The following is a 13,033-nucleotide window of genomic DNA, read 5'->3' on the forward strand; positions in this document are numbered from 1 at the left end:
TTTGTGATCTAAAGCGGAAACTTGAGCGCTGTGCCTACATATGTAAAAAGGACATGGTAACAACAATAGGTGTTTAGGTGTTCTTTACCTTAAAAAAAGAAATTTGATATCTTGGCAAGGTAGGTGCCATAGAAGTGTTAAGCATTACATGCTGTAGTGGGTGCCTTGAAAAGCAATGACTGAAATGTTGGTAAGGGGAGAACTTGGTAACATACACTTAAGTCTTTTTGTAATACAGGGCCAAAAAAGGCTTTGTAAACAGTCTGGACAGGTATCTTTTCCCTTCCCTCGGTAGCTTTTCTGTCCACAGGTACGGTTTCCAGTTTAACATAGTTACCAAAAACCTTTAAATCTTTTAAAGATCAAGTCTGACTACACTATGGTGTATGGTGACTACACTATGGTGTATACCCATATATCATCTTTTGTGGTAGTGAAAAGAGGTTGTGGCAGGAAGAAAAAGGCCACCTAGCTGGGGAAAAAGTGTGAAATGTCATTTTTTTGTAATGGTGAAAGTAGTCATGGTGAAGGATCTAGAGGTGAGGGTAAACAGCAAATTTGGTTAATCGGTAAGGTGATACTGGCAGCAGCAAACAGCCAAACAGTAAACAGTTTGAGCTGCATTTCTGGAGGCATTGTATTACAGAGAAGGGAGATAATAGTCCATCATTATATTGCTCTGGCCTGTCTCCCCAGCAATACTATATTCTGTTGGGACCCACAAGCCACATTACTAGAAAGGTATCAACAAAGCAGAATTTGGTGAAGCCAAGTGTGGTAGAAAATCTAGCTTCTTAAGAAAGATCAAAATACAGGACTTAGAACAACTTGATAAGCGGACTAAGAGGAACTCAGAAATACAAAGTTCTGTGAGGACTGAAGGATTTTGATTGAATGGGTGAAATAAAGCTGTACATGGAAGTACAGGTAGGATTAGCTCAACTTAGTTCAGAGCTCAGCGGTGGAGGAAAGGGAGACGGTAATGAGCTCTTGCATTGTAGAATAGTCTTGCTTTGGAAGCAGTATTGAACTTGTGCTGAACTTGTGGAAAAAAATCTTTGCTCTCGGTAATTACTTTCATATTCAGTTTGACATTGGCAAGGTAGAAATTGGGAGCTAAAAGGCTTTCTACATCTCTAACATGTAAGTTTCAAATTCTTTGGCACTGATTAGCCAATATATAGTGAATATGTGCTGTTTTGTCCTGTGGAGTGCAGTGAAGATCGGTCCACAAATACAGGTTTCCTCATTATTCCATGTGGAATATAATTAACATTGGGTTAATTCAAAATTTTGGAAAACTCTAGGATTACATGTATCAGACATCTGGTTCAAAGCTTGTGTTTTCTTCACGTATGTGTCTAGGTGAGTAGTTTCTTCACATGCTCCCAATCCATTCTCCTTGCCTTTCCACTCTTCTGAAAGAGTGTAGATAATCTTACTAGGGCCAGTGCAGGAATCAATGGGACAAAAAGAACATGTCTGTCATAAAGCTGAATGCTGCCTTCTCAATACTGCCACTTCCCCAGGTGAGAAAAAAAGCAGCCAATATTTTTATCTGATTTTTATGTTTTTTTAAGGAATGTCTATCCAGCTTGTTGAAGATCTTTTTATCAAAGAAGAAATGATAATTTATTCCTTTGCAGGGCAAGTCTTGGACTTGCCTAAATAGAAACATAAAATGTTGTTGCAACCATGACCTTGCATGCGTCTTTTCATATGCCAAAGATATATAGTCTATTGCAGATCAGAAGTCAAACTCTCAAGCAATCTACTTCTGAAATGCTTAATGATACAACATTGTTGCTGCAGTAACAGTAATTCAAGGCTCTTCTATGAGCACATCTGCCACTGCAGCTAAAATATAACCCATGAGTAACGTGGCCAGCTTAATGAAGTAGTAGCAACTTGAACAATTGGAATTTCCATTACTTGTTTCCTTCCACCTTAATTTAGCATTGACACTAGTGGTTTTTATTTCATTTGCTTAATGGCTATGCACTCCCAAGCATGCAGTTGTAGCTTTCCTAAAGTCAGTTCACTGTAATACAACATGGTCTCCTAGCATATGTGAATTGTTTCCGCTAGTGTAACGTCTCTGACGTAGTTGTGGAAGGACAGCTCTGCTCGGGCTCCGAGGCATTTGCTGGAGGTGGCAGCACTCTCCGCTGCTGCAGGGCCCGCAGAGGCTGGTACCCATCCAGCTTCCTCACAACTGCTCCCATCAGTCAGCTGGGGACAGCTCTGGGGGGTGCCTGGTGAGCTCTGGGCAATTCTCAGTTTTGATGTCTGTAGAGAAAATGTCACCCTGCTCCTGGAATATGTTTTTTCATTTAAATGTCACTCCTTACACCAGTGACCTCATCTGACTCAGCATAGCTTCTGTCTGAAGGAAGGGAACTATAAGCAAGTCATAGATTTTGACGTAGCTGGAGAATGCAGGGAAAAAGGCACACCAAGAGAAACAAAATACTGTTATTTGAGCAAACAAAAAAAAGATTTTTGGAACAGTCTAACAGGCAGTTATGTAAAGCAACTAAAATCTAATCTAAACATCACAAGCTTCTGAAAACAAGGGGATTGTCTATTATGTACACAGAGTTTATTTCGTCCTCAGGTTTCACTGAAGGTTTTTCTGAGGTTTGTGCTCATAGTCGTGATGGCACTGTACCTGCTACACCAGTCCAGTTCCTGGGTTTGCTCTGCATATTTGACATGGTGAGAACACCCGTGTCTCTCACCTTTGAAATCAGGGCAGGATTGAAATAGTCATCTGGGTGGATTACTAGCTTTCTTATTTAGAGGCCAATTGTATTAAAAGTCAGTAGAAGACGAGACCTATGCAAAGAGTGTCCTCAGGAAATGAAGCTGTGACTACAGCATGAGCTGCTTTACTATTTGCACTTCATTATTAGGCACAGAGCTTTCCCCAGGCAGGCAGAGGGGAAACAAACATAGAAGGTAAAGGTCTTAGGGAGGCCTGGAGAAAGAAAACTGTGGAATATTTTTACTCCAAAATGCACCTGGTGGTGATAGTGCAGGCACATGAAGGAGCTGTGGTGCTGTTGTGTTGAAGGGGAATGTTGGCCAGGCACTGGCATGTCCTCTACACTTTCTTTTTAAAGGTGCCAAGCTATGCTGAACATTCATGCAGACACAGAAACCAAAGGAGTAGGAACAAGTGACCTCAGTTTAACATTTCATTCAAATGACAGTGCCCCTAATGAGATGACCACTCTAGTTTCCTAGCACACCACCCAGCCTGAAGGATCTCACAGATCCTTTCAGATGTCCTGAACTGATAAGCAAATGGCATGTTACACATGTGAAAGTAGAAGCACATACTGTTTGATTAAACAGCATCTCTGTTTCTTAAGGCTTAGCTCTGTTCAGCTTGCTGTGCAGTTTTATTCTGTTCTGGGTTTTGCTTCCCCACCCCCCTTTTTCTTTTCTTTACACAAATGACTGAAGGTTTAGGTATAGGAAGGTAACATGCACAGAATTCACAGTCCGTATAAACGTAACCTCTCTTCCAATACTTTTTTCTGTGATACTGTCTTTACTAGTGAAGCAATGACTTGCTATGTTTATCTTACTTCTGGTTTTATTCCATTCTCCCGAACCCTTGAAATGGAGCAAGAAAGGGCACTAAAAACCAGCAGTGAATTCCTAGGAAAAGGAAAGGAGTAGTGTAATGAGAAATTTACCTTCAATCTTTTGTGTGTGCAAATGACCTTTAAAAAAAAAATCCAGTACTAGTGTTTAGAAAGAGAGCTACTAGTTAAACTGGCAGGCCTGAAAACTCTGCCATTTGAAGTGCAACAAGTCAGTTTTGTCTCCCCTCAAAGTCATCATCCAAACATCACTGGTTCTGGGCTCATTTAGCATAGGTTATAAATGCTGTTAATGCAAATGTGTCCCTAGAGGTATTTGTGAGACATCAGAAACTTGTTTTTGTTTTGAACTGTGTCTTGCTGTTTGCTTTGGTTTTGGTTTGGGCCAGTTCTGCTGGCTTACTGTAACTTTCATTCAAATCCATTTAAATTGCTGGAGTTTAATTTGGACTTCTGACTAAAAAATACGGTTACGTGGTTTAGTCTAGTGTCTGTGTGGGGCTTAATTATTCCCTTGTACAAATGGCTTTTCTGCCACCATGAATACTAAACAATCACTTATATTGCCTTATGGTTTTGAAAACTTATTGACCATCTTCTTAGATAAAGACTGAGGTGCTGGTAATGTTTGCTGTCTGCCATTTCACCATCAGTTTTTCTGTCATGTTTTAAGGTAGGTGTATGGTTAGAGTGACCTATTATCAAACTGCAAACCAAGCTACCTCATTCTAGTGCATTACGTGGGTTTTGTTATCTTTTTGATTATCAGAATAGAACCCAACCTTTTTTTACCCCCACCTTAACATAATGGGAATTAATTTCTAACTGGAGAGTAAAGGCAGGGATGCTGCAGAGATACAGGAGAGTGGTTCCTGCACATATCAATGACTTGAATGGGGTGAGCGTTATTTAATGTTTGTAACTTTACCCTGAGAGTAGAAGCTTTTTGTTTATATGTGCAGTTCTGACAACAGCTTTTCCCCTTCTTATTCTCTTTATTTTAGCTATTCCTAATCTAAGGCAGAAATGCTATCCAGCGTTACTGAGCAAGGGCTATTAAGTTTTATGGAACACCTAACAACTGGAATATAAAATATGAAAAATCAAGGAATGAATTAAGGAAACACTTAGCCAGCTATCTGTATTCTTAGCCTTCCACTTAAGTGTCATGCCTTTAGAAGACTTGCATTGAAAAAATTAGACGGGTATGTAGTGAAACTATGCTTTTGCCATGGAGATGAAATGCTGGTTAGAAATAAACCATAGTACCTCTTTCTGCATTCGAAGAGAATAAATTTTAATTTTCCCTTGAGAAAGCAAGGGCTATGGAACCAAGAGCCAAACATGAAGTTGTGGTTGTTTTTTTGTGATGCTAAATGCATGTACTATATACTTTTTTTTCAGTTTAACAAACAAATGCAGAAGAAGGTAAACACTGTTTTGGTGCCTTTCCTGCTACATATGGAAAGATCTATGTAAAACTGTACAAGAGGTATGAGAACTGAAAGATCTATGTTGTTTGTAGTACGTTATATATCACGGTGCAATAAACCTATGTTCTGAAGCAGAAGTTACAAATGCCTATGCAGTTGTTAACAGGTTAGTAAAGATATTTGGGTGTTTGGGATTTTAGCATGGGATTTTGCTTCCTTCTTTTATTATTATTTTGCCCATAAAGTGACTGAGTATACAGGGGGGCTTGAGAAGCCTAGAAAGATCTGTCCCCTTCCCTGGGGGCTATATTAGACCTCTGAGTCATGAAGTCTTTGCATAGTAGGTATCTGGTTACAAACCTTTTATGGGCCCTACTCAGCTGGGATATCAGCATCTGCATTATAGCTCCCATCTATTCTTAGGTGATATCAGAGCACGACTGAGCAGGCAAGGCAGAAAGAGAATTGCTTTCGTTATATAAAACTCTTCCCTTTTCTCATTCTGTTTTTTCACGCTTTCTCTGTCTACCCCATCTTTCTGTTCTGCAGTTCCTTGTTGTTGCCTTGTGAAAGAGGTACAAAATGGCTTACAGCGTGACTCTGAATGGACCTGGACCATGGGGTTTCCGACTGCAAGGGGGCAAGGACTTCAACATGCCCTTGACCATCTCCAGAGTAAGTGAGCAAAAAAACCTTTGTTGAGCTTGTTTAGGTTGGAAAATAGCAGTGAACTAGTCATATGTACACTCTGACCCGGTCTAGCAAAATAGAGCACCTTTGCAGATAGGTCTGAATAAAGAGAATATAATGTGAACTTTAAATACACCAGTTCAAGGTACAAGCTGGCACTGATGATGCCTCAGGAAGACAGTTCTGCTTTGTGTATTTTTAAGAATGACGATACTGCCTCTTTTAAATAAGCTTCCAGTTCTATTTTGTACAGCGTTTTCTCTTTCTGCTGATAGGGGCCTCACTAGTGCTGTCTGTTTGGGGGGACGGGAGTAGAACAACCATGAATGGGAATATAAAATTACATTTCTAAAAAATAAACATGTAACTGCTTGTAAATACATGAAGTCTAGGTGTTAAAACTGGACAAAGATAGGGATACATGTCCCCTCTTTTGGGGGGGGGAGCAATAATTGCATGAAAATTAGACATGTCAAGCAGAAGACTCAGTAGTGCTTAAAATACAGTCTTAAATTATGCAGAAGCCTTCCATTTGCAGCTGACAAACAGCATATGATTTAATAATTAATTACCTGGTGTATCTGTCAATTACAGTCCATTTATTTCCTAGCCATCTTTTTTTTTCTTAAGAGCGATGTTTTAAGGTGTTGCAGTGGAGCACTCTTATTACCTGAGTTAGCTCAGCTTCTTAGAAGTTTTTAACATTGGATGGTTTTCAGGACATTTCTAAGCATGTCCCTTACTTACTCTTCTCTTACCAAACCGGATAGGTCTGTGTAACTTCTGGTTTGGGAACTCTGTTTTCTACTACCTGTTGCAGCTCTGTCCTCCTCTGGTTTTTTTTTTGTTCCAGAATGTTCAGATCTTTTTAGAGACATCTTGCTTCTTCCACAAATCACCTGCAGAAGGTTTATTTTGCAGTGGAATGACAAGAGAGGTTACTTATGTAACAGTGTTTAAAAGGAATACCAGAATGATTTAATCAGACAAACAAATAGAATACAAACAAAAGGTCTGCTCCACCGCAAAAAAAAGAAAAAAAAAGCCACCTACACTACTTCAAAAACTGTTTTTTTAATAATGAAAAAACACAGTCTGTTAAGTTGTGGGTACCAAATTGATATCCCTGCAACAGTCATGATTCAAAGTCATCAGTGAGCTTCTGAAATCTTAAACTCTGGTATTTCATATTTATACTGTAAAGCTCTGTATTATTTGATCTCTGTTATGCACAATATTCCTTTCTCTGAAGACAGAGCCATATTTACCTTAATACTAAGTCCTATGATGATGAGAGGAACTTTTCATAACCCCTTTTGCAGAAGCAGCATAGTAATTGCAAAGAAGGCTGTTCTGTCAGTGTTATTAAAAACAAACAAGCAAAAAACAACCCAAAAAAACCCTTGCCAACAAAAATAAATTCACTTCATAAATTTATACTGATTTCACTTATCCCACCCCAGGTAAGTACAGAGAGCTGCCAATATATTTCTGTAGGCATTTCCATGACACTTTGCAGCCTGCACTGTATGGTGTTGATTATTTTTTAAGTAATTCAGTCATACCTAGAGGCTGTCAGTCAAGGGCTGGGACTGTGGCACTTGCCCTTTGTATGACACCATTGGAAATGAAAAGCCAGTTGTTTTCCAAAGAACCCATTGTCTCAGATTATAATCTTTTAAAGTATACTCACTATGCCCAAAGGCTACATGATTCTCATGGGGCTTTTGAGAGCATATGATGAGCAGGAGTGAAACTGCAATGGCTGGATTCCCAGAGGTGTAGAGGAATTACCTCTTCACACAGCTGGCTGCATTTCCACCAGTAGAAGTGTCAGAAAGCACTGTTAAATGTTTTGAACTTTTTTCCAGTAAGGCCCAGTTTTTAGTTGGGAGTATTGCTTTGCGATGGAATTGGATTTTGTAGCCTGCCTTAGGGAGGAAAAGCAGGCATGCAGAAATGAACGTAACCTCTTTCGGGGAGAGCTGGAGTAGGAATGCCTGCTGGTTGTGATACTTTTTAATTGGAACACACTGTAATACATGACTTTTGATGATAATATTCTTAAAGTCTATTTTTTCTTTAGCATCTTTCACATAAATATATCTCCAAACAGATCAGATATTCCTCTAATCAGCAATTTGCAGTCATAAGTGAGTTGAGCTGTGCACTTAGCCATAATTGCAATCTTACCATGAGGGAAAAGGAAAGTTGTACTTACATATGGGGGATGTACTATACATCCTCCATATATTTGGTGGGGGAATGGGGGAGGGAAGATAACTGTGAGGCAAATCCCATTCCTTCTTAGGAAGGGCAGACAGCTCTAAATGTTGCCAGTGGATGCCATACACTTATCTATGGACTGGTTTTGATCCACAGCTGTCCTGAGAAGGGATTAGACTTTCAATCTGCAATATGAGTCCTAAACCCCAAATGCTTCAACTTAAAGGGTCTTATAATTGCTTTTAATACTAGATGTGCCATGGCCCTTTTGCCTACATATGTGTAGTATCCTTCTATGCAGGCAGATAGGGTTTACATGCAGACATGCTCATTATATGCTAGTTGCCCCCAGGCCATAAGACTATGGCTGGGCCACAGAGAACAAAAAGATTCATCCTTTTACATGGAGACTCTGTGCTCTTCTGTCATATTGTGAGAGAGTTGCCTCTGAGCTCCTGAGAAACATGACGGCAACAGTCTACCACACTGGAATTGTTCATCCCATCTATAGTCTTATGCCTGCATGTTTCCAAGGACCTTCCTGAAAGGGGAAGCTGGTATTGTGCCAATATGAAGCTAGCCCACACCTAGGCATAAAGTGGGCACCCTGGACTTAGGAACTAGAGCTGTGGCTTAGCTGTCTGTTGACATGTACTCTGTCAGCCAGCCCCACACAATTTCCACTCAACTTGCACTTCACCTGAGAAGCAGGGGAGAAAAACTGAAGGTGTTTGAAGCCTACTAACAAAAGCACAAGATTGTGGCATTGCTAATGCTTCTGTTCAGGAAAATGCTTTTAAAACAGTGGGCAAGGAGGGGAATTACACAGAGCGGTTTGGCACAACAGTTCAGTTTTAAAGAACTCTTTAAAATGCTGTCTGAGACACTGTTTCTTCCCTTCAGGTAGGTCCAGGTGATCAGCTCACTGCTGAATAGTCAACAGCATAAGACACAGGAGTCACAGTCAGTCTGCTGGGTGACACGTGAAGATGTGTTCCCCTGAAATGGATTGTTCTGCTTATCTGTTCCTTATCTAAAAATAAGTGTCTGACTAACATAGGGGGTGGGGACAGGAAAAGAGGAGACAAAAACAAGTGGAGAAGAGTTAAGGTCACTCTGCAGCTTTCACATTCATTTAACAATGGCATTAGAAAATAATCTGGGAAGATTTAAAAAATATTTTTCCAGTCCCCACCCTGCAGATGATCCTACTCTCTAGAACAAATTCTGTCATGAGATGTCGTGGGCAGGTAGCAGAGGTAGGAAAACAGTATTGACAGACTCTTAGAAAAGCTGAGCATCTGTCAGTCCTACTGAAATGAATGAGACTTGCAAGTTGTTGGCAATGCTAAGAGCCGTCACCAGTGGTATTCATAAATCTGATCTTTCCAAATTGACATGGGCAGCAAAGCAGGTTGTTTTCTCCTACTGCTTGCAAGCAGAATTCATTAATTTTATAGACCTAATCCTCTGTAAGAAGGCTTTTAGGCATAGTTAATTATCTAAGTGCTGTGTTGCCATGTTACCTAAGATGGTAAGATTGTACATGGATGGGTGCAATAGCAGAGCCACTTCATATATTTCTGCATGATTATTGCTGAACAGCAAGCTTTTCTAGTGAGACAGACTGGCTTGCAGGTGATGTGGTGAGCTGAAAGGTATGCAAGAATTATCATCCTTTGAGGTAGCGAAAATATTATCCAGAACAGTGTGGTAACTCATGACTGGTATATTCATGCTTGTGATTATCCGTGCAGTTTTGTGTTTCCAAATAGAGGGTATTTTTTAAAGTTGCCTGAGTTCCAAATCAAAAGCCAGAGCCTGAAGCTGAAGGAGACAGTGTTTAAACAAAAGTGTTAGAGAACTAATTTGGCTTTATTCTATTAAATGAGGAAAAAGTTGAAATCTGGTGATGATGTAAGCGCAGTGAGGGAGAATGGCAAACACCAATAGCAAAAAAAATGAAATTAGCTGATCTGTATACTTATTCTGACGCAAGCAGCCTGAAACAGCTCTTTGGGAGGAAAAGGACTCTACTCTAGCATTTCCATGCTAGAGTACATGGTCCATGTCTCTGGAGGAGCAGAAAGGCTTTTCTCACATTTGTTGGGCTCATTCTTTTTATCAGCATCTTTTCCTGATTACTTCCTGTCCCTCCTCTACTCCCTCGCACGTGTCAGCCTCTCACTGTGACTGCATTTCCTTTAGAGGAACTATGTGAAAGTGTTCATGTCCTGTGGGCCTACTGCATATGGGGTATCAGTACCTTACAACAGGCAAGTGATGGGTGAAGGGAGTCCCTCTTTGCTTTTTTCTTCTATTCTTGAATGCAGGGAAACCTCAGATTATCTGTGTCAGGCACTGTGCATTCTGCAACTGTCATTTGGATGGCAATATGGTGCTGTACATAAATTGTAATCAGAGGAGTGCAGTTTACCTGTATTGACTGACCTGAAGAAATTTCACAAGTTCACTTGAAATGCTGATTCCACGTCACCTGTTAAGCACCCATCTCTGGTGAATTGAACTGCTGAGTAGTTGTCCTACAACTGCAACTTTGAGAAGTTTTTTTTATCTCCAAATGTGAAGTCCTTCACAATACTAAAAGCCATAGATTAGTATTTATAATAGTTGATATTCCACAGAACTAAAAGGTAAGTCTCTTGTCCTATAAAAACCTTCTTTTTTAACTATGATTCAGTAGAGATGCTTTCTTTTTCCCCCAAAACCCAGATGACCGAGTCAACTTTTGAGAGGGGGAGTGAGCCATTTAATGTAATGACTGTCTTATGTCTAGCTAAACTGTAGTAATTTCTTATGCATGAGTGGTTTCACCTTCTTCCAGTCTTCTACAATTTAATTCAAAATAGTTCCTCATGAGAGAAGAATTAAATACTTCCAGACCGACTTTTAAGAACACTCCAAAATTTTCCTATTTGTTTTTGATAAAACAATTATTCTGTGGGCATCGGTATTTCTTTGGGATAATCTGCTTAATTTGTAGATCACTTCTTGAGCAACAGTCACTCCATCCAGAGTTACAGCATTCTGAATTTTATTAGTTGCAGTCATTTGTTATATGTACAAATGTGTCAGTATCATGAGAGAATGCTAGTTACTTTAGATGATATCTTTGCTTTCAAACTAATTTGCAAGCCAATTCTGGTATGTTTATAGCCACGATTATTAGAAATTATTATATTTCTGTGAGCGTGACCCTACAAGTAACTCCTAAACCTGCTGATTTGGTATTGTTCATTTGAGATGTTCCAGCAGTCAGCATATACACTGTAGATGACAGTCCAGTATATAGGGCATTTGTATGGCATGGTTGCATCTCTCATCAAACACAAGTGGCATGTGTATGTTGGACAAGGCAAGTCCTCTAGTTGCATTCTCTTTAAATAATACTTATTGGACCAGAGAAAGAGATGGGTTCTGGTGCCTGGGGATCAGAAAATCCCTGGATACTGGGGACTTTCTGAGATTCAAGTCTCTGCTCTCAATAAAGCAGAACAGAGGTTTAAACTTGGCCATGCAGGTGCTCTAAGAGGTAAGGCACTAGTTACACTGAGATACAGTATTTTTGGTCAAGACAGGAAATGTCTGTCAGGTATGAGGAGTAATACCAATGGGTGTTTCACTGAGCTGCTAACGCTTCAGGCGAAGGTTTGATTTCAACAAATACCCAATTTTTGTAATACAAAGCAGTTCCAGCACAAGATGTACTATTTTTTCCCTTCAGGTTAAACAATCATGATATATGTAAGAAGTTTTGTTTTCTTCCCTTCCAGAAAACATTCTGAAAAATCCATGCAGCTTGTTGTTGTATCTTTAAACTCATGATTTTGAGTGGAATTTTATTATAATTTTAACTTAAATCTTAGCATCATAATGCAATGTGCATGTACTGTACTTGACCAAATAGGTTTCAGGAAGAAAATGGAGCTAACTACAGCTCTTAGTCAAATGATTTCTCCTATAAATCAAGTATGTGTTTGGAACTGAAAGTCAGCCCCTCTTATCTGTTTGTGTGATTAAAGTAATCACTAAATACTAAGCTCACTGCTGAAGGCCAGGGGTATATAAGGAGTATTATGTACTCAGCGCAGTATCTGTGCAGCGCAGTATCTGTGCAGACATCATGCACAGCTCTATTTAAGGTTCTGTTTCTCAGTTCTATCCATGTTTTGAATTTCAGGGGAAACATTTAGCCCTGTTAGAATGTAAGCCAGATTAATGTGAATAATGGCCTGTAATACCTGAGGTACTGGCTTAAATGATGTTACATCATCAAACCTGCTGCTCTGACTATTCTGACACATAATATATAACCCGTGGGTTTGAAGCCTTTTCTTTATTTCACCTGCTAAATGCAGCTTTTCTCTTTGGGATGTGATTGTATCTGAATCATCAATGCTCGTGTGGCATTATCCGTGAAAAGAGCTCAGTGTATGAAATAATTGGGCTGAATGGCATCTATGCAATTACCAACTCAGTTATAAATACAGTCAGTATTTATTTGTGCTAGCTTACTACTCATGCCAAAAACCACTCCACAGTGACTTTGCAGCTTTCTCAACTCAAATAAGTTATGTTCCTTTACCTCTTGTTTTAACATTTAATGATGTTCCCTAGCAACTGGATATTCTGTTCTGACAAATTGCTCAGCCTTTGACCTAGAGTTTATTTATTTGAGAATATAGTTCATGTAGTATTTCAGGAAGTCCTCGGATTTACTTAATTATTATTAAAGTTAATAATTTTGCAGATCCTTTAGAACTAGTAAACACAGTAGGAGATAACCATTAAATTATGAATTTAAAGCTGCTAAACTGTTAGTGCTTTATAATTAAAATGCACAATAAGCTTTTTTCAGGTAGAACTTTTTATTAGTGTCTGATATCTGAACTCTGTAAATGGCTGTCTTCATAACACAGCAGATAACTCTGTCATTAGCTCCATTCTGAATACGTTAGTGCAAAATGTTCTCCAGCCAGTGGAACACAGAGGGAAATTAGCTCTGCAAATACATTAGCATTAACTTTCTATACCAGCAACAGCAGTTCC

At 39.4% G+C, this 13,033-nt stretch overlaps 1 protein-coding gene across 10 annotated transcripts in view; it reads left to right on the plus strand.

The window, feature by feature from the left end:
* The window catches only part of LDB3 (LIM domain binding 3), a 130,608-nt gene that overhangs the window by 1,121 nt on the left and 116,454 nt on the right, over window positions 1–13,033 (plus strand). For 9 of the 10 annotated variants that reach the window (XM_074830436.1, XM_074830438.1, XM_074830440.1 and 6 more), the window contains exons 1-2: window positions 5,420–5,495; window positions 5,597–5,722. In XM_074830436.1, coding sequence (XP_074686537.1) covers window positions 5,630–5,722 — 93 coding nt within the window. In that variant the 5' untranslated portion in view covers window positions 5,420–5,495; window positions 5,597–5,629. Of the gene's footprint in view, window positions 1–5,419; window positions 5,496–5,596; window positions 5,723–13,033 lie in introns of those variants that run through there. The other variant, XM_074830437.1, reaches the window with a different exon arrangement.

Source organism: Strix aluco, chromosome 7 (assembly GCF_031877795.1).
Source record: "Strix aluco isolate bStrAlu1 chromosome 7, bStrAlu1.hap1, whole genome shotgun sequence".
Classification (NCBI taxonomy): domain Eukaryota; kingdom Metazoa; phylum Chordata; class Aves; order Strigiformes; family Strigidae; genus Strix; species Strix aluco.